This window comes from Vespula pensylvanica, chromosome 4 (assembly GCF_014466175.1).
Source record: "Vespula pensylvanica isolate Volc-1 chromosome 4, ASM1446617v1, whole genome shotgun sequence".
In the NCBI taxonomy this organism is placed as follows: Eukaryota; Metazoa; Arthropoda; class Insecta; order Hymenoptera; family Vespidae; genus Vespula; species Vespula pensylvanica.
Genome location: NC_057688.1, coordinates 5,548,906 through 5,569,521, shown reverse-complemented (window position 1 = coordinate 5,569,521; position 20,616 = coordinate 5,548,906). Strand labels below are relative to the sequence as shown.

The 20,616-nt window shown below is 29.5% G+C and overlaps 3 protein-coding genes and 1 long non-coding RNA gene across 12 annotated transcripts; 2 read left to right on the top strand and 2 right to left on the bottom strand.

Moving 5' to 3' along the window:
• Nucleotides 1-1,385: 1,385 nt before the first annotated feature.
• LOC122628958 (plasmanylethanolamine desaturase) lies at nt 1,386-10,567 on the bottom strand. Of its 7 annotated transcripts, none has more exons than XM_043811890.1 (5): nt 10,443-10,567; nt 5,771-6,398; nt 4,091-4,302; nt 3,802-4,020; nt 1,386-3,687 (listed from the first exon to the last, which is right to left on the bottom strand). In XM_043811890.1, the coding sequence occupies exons 2-5, from the start codon at nt 6,000-6,002 to the stop codon at nt 3,427-3,429; spliced, it is 924 nt and encodes a 307-aa protein (XP_043667825.1). In that variant the 5' UTR covers nt 6,003-6,398; nt 10,443-10,567; the 3' UTR covers nt 1,386-3,426. The 7 variants fall into 7 exon arrangements, with proteins under 7 accessions (XP_043667825.1, XP_043667826.1, XP_043667823.1 ...); XM_043811891.1 differs by having other exon boundaries at nt 5,771-6,027; XM_043811888.1 differs by lacking the exon at nt 10,443-10,567 and adding an exon at nt 7,567-8,788.
• Nucleotides 6,970-8,675, top strand: LOC122628961. The gene is made up of 2 exons (XR_006327155.1): nt 6,970-7,108; nt 7,253-8,675. It is a non-coding gene; the product is annotated as an uncharacterized LOC122628961 (long non-coding RNA).
• A 1,528-nt stretch (nt 10,568-12,095) lies between the features above and the next one.
• LOC122628729 (mitochondrial ribosome-associated GTPase 2) lies at nt 12,096-15,866 on the top strand. 2 transcript variants are annotated; one of them, XM_043811292.1, is made up of 9 exons: nt 12,096-12,354; nt 12,434-12,673; nt 12,796-13,650; nt 13,755-13,991; nt 14,065-14,184; nt 14,257-14,595; nt 14,695-14,833; nt 14,894-15,126; nt 15,214-15,866. In XM_043811292.1, the coding sequence occupies exons 4-9, from the start codon at nt 13,755-13,757 to the stop codon at nt 15,352-15,354; spliced, it is 1,209 nt and encodes a 402-aa protein (XP_043667227.1). In that variant the 5' UTR covers nt 12,096-12,354; nt 12,434-12,673; nt 12,796-13,650; the 3' UTR covers nt 15,355-15,866. The 2 variants fall into 2 exon arrangements, with proteins under 2 accessions (XP_043667227.1, XP_043667228.1); XM_043811293.1 differs by lacking the exon at nt 12,434-12,673 and having other exon boundaries at nt 13,438-13,650.
• LOC122628725 (alanine--tRNA ligase, cytoplasmic) lies at nt 15,350-20,575 on the bottom strand. 2 transcript variants are annotated; one of them, XM_043811286.1, is made up of 15 exons: nt 20,437-20,575; nt 19,948-20,136; nt 19,668-19,856; nt 19,461-19,606; nt 19,175-19,366; nt 18,806-19,096; nt 18,621-18,730; nt 18,277-18,551; nt 17,874-18,197; nt 17,522-17,780; nt 17,190-17,442; nt 16,852-17,116; nt 16,492-16,776; nt 16,210-16,408; nt 15,350-16,128 (listed from the first exon to the last, which is right to left on the bottom strand). In XM_043811286.1, the coding sequence occupies exons 2-15, from the start codon at nt 20,089-20,091 to the stop codon at nt 15,455-15,457; spliced, it is 3,606 nt and encodes a 1,201-aa protein (XP_043667221.1). In that variant the 5' UTR covers nt 20,092-20,136; nt 20,437-20,575; the 3' UTR covers nt 15,350-15,454. The 2 variants fall into 2 exon arrangements, with proteins under 2 accessions (XP_043667221.1, XP_043667220.1); XM_043811285.1 differs by lacking the exon at nt 20,437-20,575 and adding an exon at nt 20,280-20,419.
• Between the last annotated feature and the right edge of the window lie 41 nt (nt 20,576-20,616).

Sequence of the window (20,616 nt, the reverse complement as noted above, 5' to 3'; positions counted from 1 at the left end):
CCAATAGCATCACGTTTTATAAACGACAAACTTCGCTAAACTTAGTTTAATCGTTAATGATCTTTTCTCTAGCCTTGTTTTTACGTACCTCGACCAATCAGCATTGATTTCAAAATAATGCGTAAATAATTACACATCGGACAAGCAGATGGCAGCAGTAGATGCAACGAAATATTTTTTCAATAATTGTTAAAAATAAAATTACAATATAAAAATGGCATAAAATAATATAAAGAAAAATTACAATGAAAATATTTGCAATTTTTATATATATAATTCAAATGAGAGATGAATCGAATAATGCCATTTAGTTAAAAATACGTGACTACATTTGATTTGAAGTTGGTAATACTACGTCGTTCATTTTTCAAAAGAATTTTCAAATATGATTATTTCTGCCTACTTACGAATTAACGATATCCATCATTATTTAAGGTATGTATATGTCTTATATAAATTTTATATATAAATAATATTTACTGAACTTATAATTTAAAATGAGCATAATTAATTTTAATTATAAAACGCAACATAACATACAAGAAATTTGACATATTTGGTAGATCGATTACCGATGTTATGCATTTAAACGTTAGGTATTATACGTGTGTTATGTGTAGTATGTGTATCAAGGACAAATAATTACATCTTTTATTTTTAATTTTTAATATATTTATATAAAAATTGAAAGTGTGTGCTATGCTCATGAAAAAATTGCAAAGGCTAACCAATTATAATATAATGGATGATATATCGATAATAAAATTACACACATATATATATATATATATATATATATATATATATATATAACACAACCATTGCTATATGAAAATAGTGAAATATTTATTTCATGCAACTTTTCAATGATCTTTGATATATTTGCTTTCTAGCTATATGTATTCCTGGTAAATTTCATTCAAATTATATATATATTTTTTATTTTAACTTTAATATAATTATTAATATAATTTTTAAATAGCATATTGGGTATTACTTTTTTGTATCATATTAACTTTCTTTCATTGCATGCTCTTAATTCATATATTTTCTAAAACTAATAAAATCACATTTCTCAATCTAATTTATTTGTATTTTATTTCTTCTAATTAAAGATAAGAGCAGATTATATATATATATAATATACATATATATATAATACTTCTATTACTTTATTCAGACTTGAGTCTTTTTGTATTATTATTTGATGCTAGTTTCATTGCATATGGTTGCTTTGTTATGAAATAAATTAAATTAAAACAGAAAAATAATTATATTATAAAAATTTGCTTATTTTAAGACTTATTATAGAATTTGAATCACACTGCTGGAAAAACAGTATTGTATTCATAAATATAGATTTGTCATATAAAGTATCTTATATATATTATTTTTCAGTTTGAATCTGAAAATTATTGTATTATAACACAGCATTGCAAATATAATTGTTCACATTATTTTCCATCTGTTTGATTTGAATTCTTTCATAATTTATGATAAATTAAATATATTCTTAGGCATTATTACGAAATGGCATTAAAAGATGAAAAATATGTCTTTTGTTCTCTTATGATAAATAAAGCTCTGCTTTACTTAATTAGATGCACATAAATATTAAACGCATTGAGAAAAGCTCCAGGCATTGCCTGCTGAAAAGCTCTCATCTGACAGATTCATTTAAAGTTTATATTCTTCTTATAACAATAACAATAACAATAACAATAATGAATACCGTCTTTTTTAAGAGGCATTTACAACTGACTTGCTGGTAAGGAACATATATCATGGCATGATTCTGTATAAAGTATACTGAAACATTGAGAGATCATTGCTTTGATCTGAAATATATTGATTTATTGTTCAATTTATTAATAATATAAATTACACATAAGAAAATATTAAAAATATTTACTTGCATTGAAAAATCTATTTCTATATCAGTATACTTTATTCAAAGCAAACCAATCATTCATAAGATAATTGCATATAGCAATAGGTCCTTTGGTCCCTGAACCTAAATTTGTACTTATACTTTTAGCACCTTAAGGTTTTACAGTATTTTGACCCTTCGTTATGAGCTAAAAAGTGTAATCAGTGTGAGTGATATTAAAAAAGAATAATCTATACTATTACTATTTTTTTTTAAATTTGTAACCATACATTTAAATGTTTCAAGTTTTTCACAAATTAAGTATACATTTACAAATATTAATTATATCTTGCTTTTTTATATCATTGCCATTTAAATGACATTGCCAATTTTATTACATAGTTAACACAACAGTTATAGATAAAAACAAATTGCTTGTATTATTATAAATACAGTATTATGATTATTAGCTCAAAATCTAATGCAAAATCTAATACATCCAAATTAATTTGATGTATTTTATGTATATAAGAATAGTAAACTATACAATATATACATTTAAACAAAGTTGCCTAGTATTTGCTGAGTTGGCAATGTCTGCTTTTAACAATGTATACCTTTAGAAAAAAATAATATACTTTAATACACCTCGATGGGTCAAAGATCTTTAAAGGTTCAGGGAAATTTGCATTATAAGCTATTAAAAAAGAAATTAAGCTTGTTTGATATAAAACTTATTAAAACAATCAGTATTTACAATAATTATTATTATCTTAAAATTTGTTCTTAAATAAATTGTGCGAATGATTGTATATATGAAATCAAGTCAGTTCTTTAAATATATGTATATATAATTTATGTAAATGTGCATATGTGTGTGTAAAAATTATATATACACGTACGTATACTTTAAGCTTCTTATATATATAATATATATATATAGTATGTATATATATTTCTTTCTACTTTCTTTACTGGACATATGTGCTTACAAAACACATTAAGAATATAAGACAGATTAGTTTTTTTATTTTTAATTTCGACTTTACTTTTCCTGTGTTTGCTTAAAAATATTTTATAATATAATTAATTGTAAATTTTTTATACTAAAATCCAATGAGCTTTGTGCTCTTTGTGAAATCATTGTGCTATGCAAGAAATTTCGTAATACAATACAACAGGCCAATTATCAAATTTTTATATGACATATATAACGTTACAATATTACATTCGTCTTATATATGTACATATATTATTGCATGTACGTATTATAAATGTGTAAAGTTTAAAAGCATATTTAAATAATTCTATTTATTCCTAGTCCCTCTACACTTCTTATTTTGTTTCAAAGGCCTCATAGTACTAGTATAAAAAAATTATATAGATTTAATATCATTTTTATGTGTATCACTCAAGCTTTACTATTGTCCGTGCATAAATTTCCATTTCTGTTACTAGCCAGTTCGATGTTATTTCAGTCCCTCAAATATATGATGCTATATTACATTTTTTGAATATCCACTAAAATGCAGAGCTAAGAAAAACCACATTAAATCTCAAGATCTCTTCTGTGCCCATTTTAGGTCATCAGCTCTAGGCTTACAACCAGTTAATTTTTCAATAATAATTTCTAAAATATACCAAAATCGGAGTTTCTCTAATGGCCAATTTAACCAGCCAGTAGTAATGCAAAAATATGTTTCGTGCGGCGCAACATGATGTACACGATGGTGTTTTCTCGGTAAAATTATTCTATGCTCCTGTAGCCAAACTACCCAAGGAGGAAGTCCAAAATATGTATGCGACCACTTATGAATCTGTAAAATATCTTTTATTTGTCCCAACTTTGTAACTTTTTTTTACACGAAATTGTCTTTCATAAACGATACATATCATATAATTTCATGCTTAGAAAATATAAGAAAAATTACCTGATTAGTCATTGCTACAAAAATTGCAAGTAAAAACCAATAACATGTCCAAAGAAATTTCTGTTCGATTTCCGGCTCTGATAAAGTAAGAAAGTCCCATGTTAATTTGGAAAGGAATGGTATGGTGGCCATACAATTGTCACCGTTCGTTTCAATAAAATCGTGTCTCATTATACTGGTTGGATCGATGTGATGTTCACGAAAAGGCCTTAAAAAATTCTATAAAATATTTATCATATTTATATTATCGTAACATTGCAAATGTTTTGATGATTTTTAAAAATCGTACCTTTCCCAGAATGGGAAGTTCGACAGAACCCCATGTATCAGCAGCCCAATGAACTACTCCAGATCCGAAATCCGCCGTAATGATCCCGCATAATGCTGCTACTATTATCGAACTTAAATTTTCAAGTTTTAATCTGATCAGGATGAACAACGAATTTACTGCTACCAGCGTAATACAAATACCAACGCATATACACTCCTGCGTTCTTTTTCCTGTAAGAAATATAACATTTATATACGTTATAGGTCAAATGACTAATAGATCATTATTTATAATGCCCGGTCATTATGAATAATGATTAAAACAACCGCACGATCTGTTTAATATTTACGAATTTATTAAATTAATCAGACATTATGAACAAAGATACATTCCATTTGGACAATTTGATTGAAAAATTTCAAAATTTATGAATTATTTTAATGTATTTTAAAAACAACACGTTCATATTACATCGATCATATTAATGAAATGATATATTTCTAAATAATAGATTTTTAATATGCCTAATCGAGCATTGTAATCAATTTATTATAGAAAACTGCCTGAAAAGACGCAACCGTAATACCGAAACTATTACATTGTCCGATTTTATCATTACTCGTAATGTCTGTATTAATTATTTAATCTTTAATACATATACTATATCGTTTCACATTTATTAAAAATAATAGATAGTTTATTATCTTTCTAAACAAAATAGCAATTTTTCAATCGATTTGTTAATCAATTTTTTTGCAAAGTATATTAATATGAAAATTATATCGAGTATAAATTTATAGTTAATTACGGCTAGTAACGTGTTACGGCAACTCAGATGTAAAATGGAGCAATATAGAAATTACTTCGTTATCGTAACATCTTTACATAACAATCTCAGCACGGTAGTGATGCGGTGATTAAGTTGCTTATATCGTGACAGCTCTTTATTTTGGCTCGCGAAGATTTCAAGGTACAAGTGACTTATAAGTGGCGAGTTTTGGCAAGTAATCAATTCTGATGTGATGAATATTTTATATTATCATATTCTATAGATTTTTTATTTTATTTATTTCATTTTAATTTTTAATACGTAACACATGAAATTATATATAAACGTGTATCATCGAATATTGAATGTATATTATAAAGAAATAAAAAGAAAGGTCTAATTAGTAATCAAGTTTGAATAGCTATACGCATATATCCGAGAAATATAGATTACAGGAATCTCGTCTTCTTTCATTATCTGCAACCTTGATGCAATACAGAACCTATAATTTATCAAGCTTAGTATTCTTTCAACAATCTCGACGATAAGAATATTGTATCAATTTCATTAGTTCATTTTCTTCCGTTTTAATGAATTTGGTTCTATCTTTCTTTTAAATACTTGAGATATTTTAATAGAAGAATGAAAAATAAGATTGATAATAAAATAACATGCGGACACTTTTTAAATTACGTGAAATATTACGAATGTCCGTTATTAAACATACTTTTATGCGAATAGAAATTCTTTATACTAAAAAAGATCTTTTATGTTTCTAGAATAACGGAATAAGCAGAAAAAATTAGAAGCGAGAAGAATACGAAAATAAGCTTCGTATATGATGGAGCTAATGGAGATGAAGTCATGGCAAGCATATGATTCGCAGCGTTCGAGGAAATAGACGAAACAAAGGAACGTAAAATACTTACCACTACTGTAAAGATTCGCTAATTCTTGTGCACCTCTGTGACTAGGGCCCCATCTCGGTAATATCCTATCTTCATTTGAAGTGGGTACCACCGAGTTGGCATTGGGATCATCTTCGAGCATTGAATTTTCGTAAATTTGCTGTTCGGTTTTTACTGGCGCTAAGAAATTCGTAGCCATTGAGCATGCAGCCGATGCAGCCTGTCCTAAATTAGGCACCTTTATGTCATCCATAATTAGCCTACACCTTTACGATTCGCTGTAAAATACAAAGGAAATTTGTCCTCAGGAGTTACTCGTGTCATGCACCAATCGTCGTACGTCCTTTGGTATCGCGATATTTCGTCGTGTCTCAATAACACGCGAAATAAAGGAATAAGGATGATAATTTGTATATTTTCTTTAAAAACGCATTTGATTTCGTAGCTCTTCTTTATTCGTTCTTCTATTTAAAAATCTTTTTAATACCCTGAACGTCTTAGAATCATTCGAAATTTTCGACTTCGAAGTAATTCGTCGCTTCTTCTCATATCGCCGTGATCATACTACTTCCTTTTGCGTTTCTTCTCGTAATCCTTTGTTTAGAACACTCCTCCTTTGACACCGCATCTGATGACGATGATGTTTTCCCTTAAAAATACGCATGTTGTAAGAGACGACACAATTACATGTTCCATTAAATTTCCTTCCTATTTCCTTGATATCTCTTACATATCATTATAGACATAACAATTTGCACGCGTAATAGGTTGTGAATGGTAAAAGGCACTGCCGGTACCTATTCTTTATTTCCTCGTGTCCGTAGAGCCAAAACGAAATGACGTAAAATACGAATCGATCAATAATTTATTCGTCGACTATTGAACTATTGAATATGTTTTATAGCGTAGTTGTTTTTCTCGTTCCTTTTTTCTTTTTTTTTTCATTACTTTCTCTCTTTTTTTTTTATTTTATTTGACATCTTGCAATAATTCTGATGTAAGCATAAAAAATTTTAAATGTCAACTATAAAAATATTTGACTGAAAGTAATGACAAAATAGGTAATATAAGTCATACGATAAGATAAATATTTGTTTGCATTGACAACGAACACTTATCTTTCACGGTTTACCGATTCGAAAAAATTATATAAAATTAACGTATAGCAGGTTAAATTTAAAGTGACATTGAACACGATTGTTGTTCATTAATATCCTACGAAAAATTATATAGTTCAAAGTATTAAATAAATTTTTTTACGATTAGACAACGAAAGAATAGATTTTAGGACGTAACAAACCATGGTTATAGGTAACTCTAAATACGCGAAAATAAGAGAAATCACGAAGATTGTGTTAGGTACGTCAAAACGATGACACGATTGTAGTATTTTTAGTACATAGAGCGCAGTTTAATAATAATAATAATAATTCATTTTTATAAATGTATAAGAGTCGATAGAAAAATAGAATGTAAAATTAACGTTAGCATTTGTTGTTTCAGGACATAGAGAAGATTCAACAAGACGATATTCGTTATAAAGAAGAAGAATAGAGGAAAGATTGTTTATAAAAATCCAAGATATCCTTTTTGAACGAATGATCAAGATCCATCGATAATCGAATAGACGTTTTGATTTTTTTTGTTTCTTTACAATGTCACGTCATGTTAGAGATTTAAGCGAGCGGACAAGGCAACGGAGGCGCCAAAACGTCTGTGCCGGATTTGAGAGTGCGCACGTGCCGCCGGAAAGTGGGTTAATTTCTTGCTCGCACGAGCTTTAAGAATGACGACAAGAATACTATATCCTTTATTACCTCGATGATTCTTCTCTTTGTTCCTTCGGGAACGAGCGAACGAACGAAGCAATTCGGAAGAATCCTCGAGTGCGTCGCATCATCTCTTATTTCTGCGGACATTAACCTTGTTCATTCTCTTATTCTCTCTTTCTCTCTTTTTCTTCTCTTTTCTCTCTTATTAGACATACAACGAGTTGGTAAAAGACAATTCATTGTGACCCTGCCAACAAGAACAAATTCTCTATCATGTGAGTTCATCAAGCTTGTTTGATATTTCTGTTTTTTTAGGTTGAAGTGTCAAAAAGGAAAATTGATGTATTATTAAAATAACGAGCACGATTTAAGGATTGACTGTTGAGATACAGGCACAGACATTCTTTTAAGTATAGTGATGTCATCTTTTGATGTCCGTCTTACTGAATGAACTCATTTTATGAATCAAATGAACATTCTTTGGAAAATCTGTATGGAAGAAAGCAGAAGATTCACAAAGTGAGAGAAAGAGAGAGAGAGAGAGAGAGAGAGAGAGAGAGAAGAGAGAGAGAGAGAGAGAGAGAGAGAGAGATAGAGAGGAAAGCAGGTGGTTGAGAAAGACCGGCACTGAGAATCAATTTAAAAATGCTGGATCGTCGCGTGCGTTACTGATTCTTATACGACGGCACCAGCAGACTCGCGTGACGTGACTGACGCGCGCTCGTCTCTTTCTCACACACAAATACACAAGTACACACGCACACGAGAATAATGACGCGATTCCTTCGAATGAAGAAGGGCGTACCCGTGACAGTGCGACGATTCTTATCGTTGAATTTGAAGGAACTTCTTCTCGTAGAGGAAAACAGTTCGACGAGTTATCCTTCGAAGAAATAGACGTACTTGTCGTGACAGTAAAACAAATATCCTTCCTTTCGTTGATATCTTCGAGACAAGTGTGCCCGAAGCCGGCTCCACGATGCACATGTACGCATACGGGGTGGCATGCGTCGAGTAATATACTTTTCTGTCGCGAAATACGGTGCCGGCGAACGCGTCCGGGAGTAGAAGAGCCGCCTAGATGCGTGCTATTTGTAAGACGAACGTCGGACGAAAAGGGCGAAGGACGTAAGCGGTTCCCAGATAGAAAGAGAGTTAGAAAGAGGAAAAAGGACGGACGTACGTGCGTGTGCAAGGAGAGATAGATGAAAAGATAAAGATAGCGATATTTGTGTGTGTGCTTGTGTGTGTGTATATATATATATATATAGATAGATAGAAAAGAGAAATATATATATATATATATATATATATATATATATATTTATAAAAATAGTGGAAAGAGTGAGAGAAAGAAAGAGAAAGGAAGAAGAAAATTGGAACAACAAAAAACCAATTGCGAGACTGATTAAATAGAAAAAGGATCGCGATTGCGGTTTGGGAGGGACGATAAAGATGACGAGAGGTCGAAGAGTAGCGCGGCAAGCTTCGACGCCGAGGATCGTGCCACTGCCGACGGAGACGGAGGCGCTGCTTTCGCTTTCGTTCGTTCTTGTCTACGGCGGAGGCGGAGGTGGAGGCGGCAGCGACGGCGGCGGCGGCGGCGGTTGCGGCGGCTGCTACTGTTGCTGCTGTTTCTTCTGCTTCTCCTGCTCCTCAAGCGCCTCCCATCTTTCGTGTTAGACTTTCGAGCGGCCTAAAACTCGAACGAGCGCGCCTCTTGTACTCTTTGTCCCCCCCCCTTCCCCCACTTTCGTCATTCGCGGTTTACTCGACGATCGGTATCTTTCGGCAAAATTCGCCTGTTTTCGTTTCCGCAACGGACGAGACCGGAGTTGTCCGATTGCGACGCTCCTGCGCGACGCACTATCCTGCCACCCATTGGGGTGACACGTTCTCACGGTCTCTTGGTCTTCTTTTTCCTTCTTTCCTTCCAATCGAACTGCTTCGAAACAATTACATATAACACCGACCGATTACAGATCATGCCGTTATCGATCGTTCTTTTTATTTCTAAATAATTTTCGATGTATGTTTCTTTGTCTTTCAATGTTTTAAGTCGAGAAACGTTCCAAAATGTATTTACTTCCTGTATATCTTTAATTGTACAAGCTATTTCGTTAATATTGTAATTATATATAAACACGATCTTTCGTAAAAATGTAAATATAAGTCAATGTCTCATCGTTATCTAGAAATAACATTTATATTTCGTTCTTAGAGATATGTAGATAAAATGTTAGTGATATATATGAAAAATTATGTTACGTTGATTAAAGTTTAAATATATTATGAGACTATATATTTGGTTGATCTGAGATATTGAAAATGTATAAGTTTTTCTATTCGTTCGCTTGGTTATGAAGGTTACGATACGATTCTTCGCATTTATATTATAGAATTGTCTTTCTTTACGTGTTACCCTCCAAATGGCCTTCAAGTTTCACCGCAAAGGAAAGCCGAAGAAGCTACATAATTCATCACCCGTCCACGCGTATCGGACTACAGCGTGAAAAGCATCACATGACTCGATGGTCGTTTCGTCTAGGACACTTGCTGCTTCACAGAATGCTCATACTTTATTTAATATACGATCGACCATGCGACCAACCCTAACTTTTAACTCTCCTTCTATGTTAGAAGGTACACATCGTCTTACGTTCGGCGACCTTACAGGAAAACGAACTCTCTTTTATATTAACATTTTACTAGACAAAGAACAAAATTGAAAACTTAAGAATTAATTGTATTGTAAATATTTTAGTTACATATATCTCTCTACTCCGAAAATTGTTTATATGTATTCGCCTTTATTACACATTCGTTATGTATGTACACAGAGAGATATTAGAGTCAACAAATATGTATATACGGTTAGAAAGAGAGGTGACCTTTGACATCCTGTACGCAAGGAAACTCACCTTTATCGATGTCGACTTAATTCTTCAAAGGAATAATAGACTAGCTCTGTCTCTAAGCAGCAAAAGTCGATACTTGAGGCTTGCACGTTTACAACTAAATTGACTAGATACGTTTCCTATCAGCATATTATAAGAAAGTACTAAATATATATGAATAGTCTACATTTATAAATATATGCTTACGTATAATGAATGAGTGATAACAAAAGCATTAGTTAATAATCCGTGTATATAGAAGACGTGTTTGGATATGCGTCTTAATTTATATTCATATTATATTCATTTTACTTATTCGTATATCTATACAGAGAGAGATCAAGCCGTAAAAAAACGCGTATTTGAACGTAGACATGTGAATTCTTTCATTTTCGTTTATTAACACCATCGCGATCGTCACCAAGATAATATCGATAATTATATTTTGACATAGTTCTGTAAAATGACATTTCAAAGCATGAACTAATGTTATGGAAGTACAATACAATACTAATTTTGATACGAAACCAATGTGTCCTTATCGCTATGACGTTATAACTTGCATTTCTAAGATAAACACGTGTCATTTCTAAAAAGTCGCGGAATAAATAGTTGGTAAATATAATGGTATAAGAGAAACAAATACAGAAAATAATCTGTGAACTGGAATGACGGGTTAACTCAGCTCGGTTAAGATTGTGTCTAATCTAGTTAATACTTACGCACGAGGAATAATATAATAGAGATTTTCTTTCTAGAAGAAGATTCTTCTTACAGAATATGTAAACAGATGATTTTTGATCTGGATCGGTATAGTAAAATGATAAGCGTATATATCTTTATGGAAAAAAGAAGCGTTTTTCACATTTTATCTAGCAAACACCTTGGAGATCCTCGATAAGTGCCGCATTACGAATGCATCGCCCGTAAAAGCGAAAGCATGCACTCACGTGATTCTAAATTTGTACTCCAAGTGGAGTACTTACTAAAAATAGTTTCATTCATATTTTGCATGATTATACTTGGTTATTACTACAACTATTTCTTACATTTATTAAGAAATTTCAAATGTTTCAAAATAAAATTATTAGGTAGGAATCGTTCATATTAAAACGTGTCAAAATAATGTAATTTTATCTAGTCATTTTCATTTCATTCTTCTTATAGATATTTTATTAATGAAATTAATTATTGATTTAACAAATAATAATATAAAAAATATATTAAATCAGAATATAAGAAGTATATTAAGTCAGAACCTGTTATAAAGAGAATATCGCAGTAGTAAACAGACAATCTGCAATCATAATAAGAAAAGTGTTAATGATGTTGATGAGTTGTGTAAATTCCATATAAAAGAATTTATGCATGAAAAGTCAGAAAAGTTATTTGATAAGAATTTTTATTTTACTGCATATTCCAACTAGTATTTTCTTTTATGTATCAATAATTTAAATATTTGGTTTGATTTTTAATAAAAATAATTCAAATTACAATTTAAGTATTATAAAAAATATATGCCATATTAATTAATAATAATGAAAGTTTAATGGAAAATAAATTATATTCTATTGCATATGAATGTCCATTTCGTATTTGAAATTTTTATTTTTCGATTAATTGAAATATCGATTTAAATCGAAGGTATTCTAATATCGAGTATAATAATCGAGAGTGATTTATCTCTTCATAGATTTCTCTTAGAAATCAATTTTTCTTAAACTATTAGAGTTGTTTAACCGAAGTAAATGTTACAAAATTTATTAAAATTAAGAAACAGTTTTGTATCATAATTGCGAGTGTCAACATTTCTTACGTAGTGCTTGTTTATATCTAAAATAAGGTTACGTGATACTTTATAAATATAACCACATTTTTGGATATTTCGAAACAAATGTGGATTTTCATTTATAATTAATTTTATTGTATATAGAAGGTTAGTATTTGCGATATTTCTATTGTTAAATTTTTTAATCCGAACAATGTTATAATCGAATCTTATTCATATGCAATAGACGTATTGGAGAAGAGAAAATGTATTCATTATAATTCAATATAATTTTAAGTACTTAATAAAATGAAACCATCGATTTTCGTTGAAAATGAGTCAGTGCTACTTGTAGGAGAAGGAAATTTTTCATTTTCCGTAGCGTTATGTCAACTTAACCTTAAAATAAACTTAATAGCTACGTGCTATGAATCCGATATATCTCACGAAGCTGGAAAGAAAAACATAGAATATCTTAAAAGACATGGTTAGTGAACAAATAGTATATAATATACATAATATGTTTTATGGTATAAAATTTATGATATGTAAGTGTACAGATTTAAATTCCTTGAAAAAAATGATGAAATGCTATGATTTTCTTTTCAGGCATCTGTGTATTGCTGGGGATAGATGCAACTAAATTAATGGAAAATCCTATTTTAAAAAAGGAATCCTTTGATAAAATTATTTTTAATTTCCCTCATGTTGGTGGTAAAATGAGAATAGAAAAAAACAGAGAGTTATTAAAACAATTTTTTATAGAAATTGAAAAGTTAAATAATCCTAATGTAGAGGTATTGATAACTCTTTGTAATGGTCAAGGTGGAACACCTATGGATGAGCCTAAAAGAAATTGGAATGATTCATGGAAAGTTACAGAAATGGCAGCACATGGAAATTTTATATTAACTAAGATAGATCCATTTCTGTGGTCATATTTTCCAATCTATGTAGTTACAGGATATCGTAGTCTACAAAAACAATTTCATACTACTAATGCATTGACTCATTTTTTCAAAAGGTCAGAGCCACCTAATTATCAAAATATATCTCCAAAAAATAAAATTGATATTGTTACATGCGATATAGATAATTTTTTAAGAAAAGATGTATTTCATATATCAAACAAATTATCGAATTTAAAAATTTGGTGCATATATCCACCAGCATTTACCTTTGATATAACTATTTGTGTCACAGAAGATTTTAATCCATTAAAATTTTATACTACTTTATATAATCATGCAGGTTGTATTGTGGATGAAATTAATTTTATTGGGTCCTATATATCTCCATCCAAAGAGAAAATCACAAAAACTTACAGAATAACTTACAAATCTTACATAGTGCCTCTATATAGACAAAGAGTTATTCAAATGCATCAAAATTTAATTCCCAATATTTTAGAGAAAAACCTTAATATTGTAATAGTGAGATAAAATAAATTCAGTGCATTTAAAGGTATTGATCTTATGTAAATACAAAAATTTTCTACTGATATGATGATTCATTTTTATAATAAAAATAAAAAAAAACGAAATAAAAATATTTTTATTTATATTTAGATGCATTGCTTTTATAATCTGAAAAATATTTCTATCCATGTGACTCCAAAATTTCATCTAATATCAAATAATGTAGTTGGAAATATAAAAATACACAAAATGATAGATAAAAGAATATATCAACCATTTTATACAAATACTTATCATTGTGATGATAGTTATCATGCAAATGCTACGCGTAGTAAAAAGCCTAAAACATTAGGCCATGCAACACAATATTTTGTGGATTTAAAACAGGCAAGCTAGCTGAAGTTATCAATTTTTATAATTTGTTTAATATTGATTTCATTAGAACATATTATTTACATAGATAAGAGTCATGGGTGGAAAGGGTGGTGATGGAAATATATCGTTTCTGCAATTATGGAAAAATGATCATGCAGGACCTGATGGAGGAGATGGTGGACATGGTGGGCATGTGATTTTTCAGGTAAACTGATTAAAAAAAAAAAAAGGGATAAATTGATTTAGTACAAAATATACTTTTTATTTACTTAAACAGGTTTCAAATAATGTTAAAGATCTTAAACATATAAAAAGTGTCTTAAAAGCAGAAGATGGAGAAAATGGTTCTTGTAAAAATTGTTATGGTAAAAATGCTAGTCATAATATTATACCAGTTCCTGTTGGAACTATAATACGTGACATTAAAGGAACAATATTAGCTGATTTGGATCAGGATAATTCAATGTTTATTGCTGCACGAGGAGGTGCAGGTGGTCATGGAAATACTTTTTTTACTTCTGATACTCAGCAATCTCCTAAAATTTGTGAATATGGAGCAGATGGTGAAGATTTGCAATATGTATTGGAAGTAAGAAGTATGGCTCATGTTGGACTTGTAAGTGTTTTGTATAAGACAAGATTGTTAAGTCTATTAATTTAAAATAAAGAGGACATAAATAGATGTTTCTTTTTTCACATAAATGTTATTTGATAGATTGGTCTTCCAAATGCTGGTAAAAGTACACTTTTAAGAGCTATATCTAGAGCTAGACCAAAAGTAGCATCTTATCCATTTACAACTTTGAAACCTCATGTGGGTATAATACCATATGATGATTATGAACAAGTTACAGGTAATATTAATTCTATTTCTCTCTATTAATGATTAATTAATCTCGCTTTGATTATTTTAGTGGCAGATTTACCTGGACTTATAGCTGATTCTCATAAAAATAAAGGTCTTGGAATAACATTTCTTAAACATGCAGAACGTTGTGCTATTCTATTATTTGTTATAGATCTTTCTCTTGATGAACCTTGGCAAGCATTAGAAATATTAAAATATGAAATTAATCAATTCAACAAAAATTTAAATAATAGATCTCTTATTGTTATTGCTAATAAGATGGATTTGCCTGAAGCTAAGGTAAGAAAATGATATAATGATCATTAAATTTTTGACCATTTAAATTGAGTTGAAAAAAGAACATATTACTCAAAGATATTTTTATAGGAAAATCTACAATTGTTAAAAGAGAAGATTGATATGCCTATTATACCTATATCTGCAAAAGTAGGTATTAATATATCTACTTTGTTGAAAGAAATTAGGATATTGTATGATGAACTAAAAGAAAAAACGACAAATCAATGAATATAAATGAAATCTTTATATAACTTAAACATATGTTTATTAATACATAATTGTAAAAATGTTCATAAAAATGAGAATAGTTCACTCTTTTATCATATCTTTAAACTTTCAGTGTTTCTGTACAGAAATGGAAATCTTTTACTACAGCTTTTACTTCTGATTGATTAAGCATTGTAGAAAACCATCTATTTAAATTCGTATATTGTTTTCTTACTTCCGAAGTTAAAACGTGTTCGTACAGTGGTAACAGAGTACTGAATATCATAATATCCGCGAGAGAAATTCTTTCATTAACAAAATATGTTTTTCTAAGTAATATATTATTTAATTTCTTTAATGAATTCAATGCATCTTCTTTTGAAGTTTTCCCATCTAATTTAATATTTTTTGGTAATGTTATTCGAGAAGACGATAAAATCCAACCTGTAACTGCTGGTAAAAGATGATTATCCGTGTAACTTATCCACTGTAGTACTTCACAAAAAGCAAATAAATCATTTTCACATTTTAAATTAGTATCTGATAAATAATAAGCAATGGCACTACTATTAGAAATTTTAATATCACCAATTTCTAATATCATATCTGTTGTAGAATTCTTATCATCTTCAATATATTTTATTACAAGATTTTGATTATTATATTGAGCTACAATTTGAGCTTTGTAGCTTCTAATACTATTTTTATTTCCGAAAATGATTAATTTTGGAAATATTTTCATATTTATAGAATTCGTATTTGTTACGTTTCCAATAGTTAAATTAGAAGGAAGATCTAAAAAATTATAAAATATTATTTTGTTAAATAATTTCCTTTAAAAAATTCATAAATAATTTTGAACATTTAATTAGATACCTTGAATAGTTGATTTTTCATTTATAATCCCAAGTTTTAAATTGGCAAATTCTTTAGCTTTTTGTATTGTTTTATTCAAAGAAGAAATATTTGAGCCTGAAGCTTGAGCAGATTCAGCTTTTCCACCACCTTTACCTCCCATAAAAGGAGCTATCTCTTGAATCCATTCATTAGCCTTTAAACCTTTACTAATAGCTGTCTGAAATTATTGTAATAATTAGTTTGATATAGGTTTTTGGATTACACTATACGTTGTTATTTATTTATTTATTTTTTTCTTACTTTAGGGACAGCACTAAGAGCAAAGATTTTTTTGGCATCTTGATCAACACTTATCAATAATGCACTAGTGTCTGGTGATAAACTTTTAATCTTTTTCAATGCAGAATCTAAAGCTTTTGTATTGCTAAATGCTTTCAGTACTTCTACAAATACAGCACAGCCAATATTCGATTGAATCATCTTTTGAACAGTTTCAACTACCGCAGTAGCGACGGCAGTTTTAGCTAATCTTTCTTTATCATCGAGCGATTTTTTTAATTCTTTTAGCATAGCACGTATTTTATCCTATATTCAAAGCACAAAACATAAACAATTGAAAATTTATGAAAATGAATTATAAAGTTATATGATTAAATATACCTTCTTCCAACTAGAAATTATAGCATGAGATACATCTTCATTTAGTTCTATTATCTGTTTAACATACTCTTTAGAATTTGTACCACTTTTATCAGCATTGATAGTATTTTTTAACTGGTTTAACTTATCTTCTAACAAAGCTGATTTCTTAAGTGCTTTTTTTGCTTCAGGTCCAGTTAAAGCAACTATACGTCTTATACCTTTAGCAATAGCTTCTTCACTTGCTATGACAAAATCACCTATATGTCCTGTGTTGTGTAAATGTCTGTAATATAAAAATGATTAAAAAATTTATATTTTCGTTGAATACGACGTTTAATAAAAAGATATACTCTTACGTTCCACCACAAAATTCTACACTGGTCTTCAATGCAGCATCACTCAAAGGATCTTTTTCCAATTCTTCTATTGGTATACCTACACTGACTATTCTAACAGGATCAGGATAGGTTTCTTCGAACATAGCACGTAATCCTTTAATAGTTTTAGCTAACGCCAGATTGCTTTCTTTAGCATAAATATTTTTATTTTGTTGTACCATATCATTCGTAATTTCTTCTGTTTTTTTTACTTGATCTGTAGTCATAGCTCCTACAATTTAAAAATATATTCTAAATCTACTCTAAAAATACTAAATCTATTCTGATAAAAGATAGTACTCTTCAAAAACCTTTATTAGTGAAGTCAAAACGTAATCTGTCAGGTGCAACTAACGATCCTTTTTGATCGGCTTCTAAACCCAAAACTTGCCGAAGTGCATAGTTAAGAACATGAGTTGCTGTATGATTACTCATTATTAGACGTCTACGAGTAGTATCAATATTTAAATAAACCTTATCACCCTTCTTCAGCACTCCTTCTCCAACTGTACCAATATGTAATACATAGCCACCTCTAACTTGCACATTCGTAATCCGTATTTCAGTTTCCTATGTAAAATAATAATTAGAATAGTTTTATAATACATCTTATTATATAAAATATTCTAAACCGTTTGATACTCTAAAATAATATATGTTTACTTCATCATCAACTTTTACTAAAAATCCTTCATCATATATTTGTCCACCTTGTTCTGCATAAAAATTCGTTTTATCTAACAATATTCCTACTTCCTGTCCAGAATGTACTTTTTCAACGAAAGTTTTTGCATGTCTTAGAGCAATGACAGTACCAGTGCACGACTCAAACGAATATTCATCATATGGATTATTATTTTTTATATTGTAATTATATTTTGATAAATCATTAGTGACTGGTATTCCTGCATTTTGCAATTCTGTGATTGCATGAATATCCAAATTAATTTGATCATCTATCCCTCCAACTTTACTTTGAGAGATAAGCTAAAATAAATAATACAATAATAATAATTGTTATTATAAAAAATATAAGTAACAAAAAATATTATAGCCATTTTAATACCTGTGCTTGTTTCTTTGCTTCTTCATAAGCAATCATATCAACTTTCAAACCTTTCTCTTCAGTCATGAGTTGTGTTAAATCAACTGGAAAACCATATGTGTCATATAAACGCCATGCAACATCCCCTGGAACAACCTTAGAAGATTCAAGTTTTGCTATAGTTCGATTTAATAAATTTCGTCCACGTGATAATGTTTTTAAGAATTGTGTTTCTTCTTCATTAATTGTATCAATTATACTTTGAGGATCTTTTTTAACTTCTGGGAATACATCACCTAGACAAATAAATGATGGAATGAAATAACGTTCGGAAAAATAAAAAATTTTTAAAAATCGATATTTACCAAGTAATTCTACTACTACATTTATCAAAGATGCAAAAAAACCAGGTTTTGCATTTAATTTCTCAGTGGCATAACGTACAGCACGTCGCAGAATTCTTCTTAGAACATAACTTTAATAAAAAAATAATTATTAAAAGAGCATGAAAAATATAAATTAAATATTTATATTATATTATATGATTTACCCTCTTCCAGTATTATCAGGCATCCCTCCATCTGCAAGAGCAATAGTTATTGTCCTTGCATGATCTGCCAATACTCTGTATGCCATATCAATTCCATCCTTATCTGCATCCCCTACTCTTCCTTGATAAGGTGGTGCCCCAGTACCTTTTTGAATTGCTTCAAAAAGAGGCATAAATAAGTCAGTATCATAATTTGCTTGTTTATTTTGAATAACTGACACCAAACGTTCCAATCCTAAACCACAATCAATATGCTTTTTTGGTAATGTTTTTAAAATGCCATCTAATTCCCTGCAATATATATGTAATTCAATTTTTATCATTTAATGTAATTGAAAATATACATGCATGTTTTTATTTTTATATTACCTATTGTATTGAATAAAGACAAGATTCCAGATTTCTAAAACATTTGGATCATCCATATTTACTAAATGAGCAGCTTCCCTACCACCAATTCTATCATAATGTATTTCACTGCATGGTCCACAAGGACCAGTTTCTCCCATTTCCCAAAAATTATCCTTCATGCTACCTGGTAAAACATGTGAAGCTGATACCCTACAAAAGAATAAAGTTAATTATACTTGGACAAATATACTTAAATGTCTTAATCATATAGTAAATATTATTCTGATATTGTATTTTTAATTACCCAAGAGAAAGCCATATATCTTTACACTCATTATCAGGATTCAACCCAGATTTTTCATCCCCTCCAAAATATGTAATGTATAATCTATCAGGTGATAATTTTAAATTGACTGTTAAGAATTCCCAAGCCCACATACAAATTTCTTTCTGAAAAAAATTTTATTTTATTAAAAGTAGTTTTATGAGAATAATTAACATATAAGCATACCTTAAAATAATCACCAAATGACCAGTTACCCATCATCTCAAAAAAAGTATGATGATATACATCTTTACCAACATCGTCTAGATCATTATGTTTACCTCCAGCTCTTATACATTTTTGAGTGTTAACGACTCTCACCCATTTTGCCATATCGCTATTAGGATCTACTGTACCAAGAAATATAGGTTTGAACTAAAATAAATCATGTGTAAAAATTATAAACAATATATAATGTAACAATTATATATAAATTATATTTTAGAGAAAAGAAATAATACTATACTTGATTCATCCCAGCATTAGTAAAGAGTAAAGTTGGATCATCATGTGGTATTGTTGAACTTGAATGAACATATTCGTGTCCCTTACTTTTGAAAAAGTCAATGTAAGATTGACGAATTTCCTTAGATGTCATTGATACACTCATTTTAATCTTTGTTCTTTTTTCTGGCTCTAATGTAGTAACACTAATCTGTAATTTGTATTGATTTATAAATTTTACACCATATGGAAATAAATTACGTCAGCTGTTTAAGCAAAATTTAAAAAAAAAAACATTATTATCTATGAGAAAACAAAATTGTTATCAAAACAAGATATTTTTAAGATACGTACTGTAGTTTTGTGTTTAAATAAAAATTATAAATTATTTATAACTGATGATAATTGAAACACAAACGTTAAAAACCGTGCAGCCGACACATATGAATGTACCGAATAAAAGTACTGCGAGGAGAAAGGTAAAAAATCAAAACACGTGTATACAATTTACCGCTTCACTGCTGATAATCTCCAAGAGAAAAAAAATTTCGAAAAAATCTTTTCACCGTATTTACAGAATATTCGCTATAATAACGGTAGTAAAGAGGAATAAACATCAACAGTTGTAGATCGACATTTTACTAAACTATTAGTAATTCACCGACAGGCATGGATTGTATTTCTCGTCGTT

What these genes read in the sequence shown, in the direction of transcription:
- LOC122628958 (XM_043811890.1), bottom strand. Translation starts at nt 6,002, where the DNA reads ATGGATGACATAAAGGTGCCTAATTTAGGACAGGCTGCATCGGCTGCA. An exon ending in AACTTCCCATTCTGGGAAAG is followed by an intron (nt 4,021 to 4,090) that starts GTACGATTTTTA and finishes AATATTTTATAG; the next exon opens with AATTTTTTAAGGCCTTTTCG. An exon ending in TTGTAGCAATGACTAATCAG is followed by an intron (nt 3,688 to 3,801) that starts GTAATTTTTCTT and finishes GATATTTTACAG; the next exon opens with ATTCATAAGTGGTCGCATAC.
- LOC122628729 (XM_043811293.1), top strand. Translation starts at nt 13,755, where the DNA reads ATGCATTGCTTTTATAATCTGAAAAATATTTCTATCCATGTGACTCCA. An exon ending in GTATGGCTCATGTTGGACTT is followed by an intron (nt 14,596 to 14,694) that starts GTAAGTGTTTTG and finishes GTTATTTGATAG; the next exon opens with ATTGGTCTTCCAAATGCTGG. An exon ending in TGATTATGAACAAGTTACAG is followed by an intron (nt 14,834 to 14,893) that starts GTAATATTAATT and finishes TGATTATTTTAG; the next exon opens with TGGCAGATTTACCTGGACTT.
- LOC122628725 (XM_043811286.1), bottom strand. Translation starts at nt 20,091, where the DNA reads ATGAGTGTATCAATGACATCTAAGGAAATTCGTCAATCTTACATTGAC. An exon ending in TAATTTCTAGTTGGAAGAAG is followed by an intron (nt 16,777 to 16,851) that starts GTATATTTAATC and finishes CTTTGAATATAG; the next exon opens with GATAAAATACGTGCTATGCT. An exon ending in CTCTTAGTGCTGTCCCTAAA is followed by an intron (nt 16,409 to 16,491) that starts GTAAGAAAAAAA and finishes CAATAATTTCAG; the next exon opens with ACAGCTATTAGTAAAGGTTT.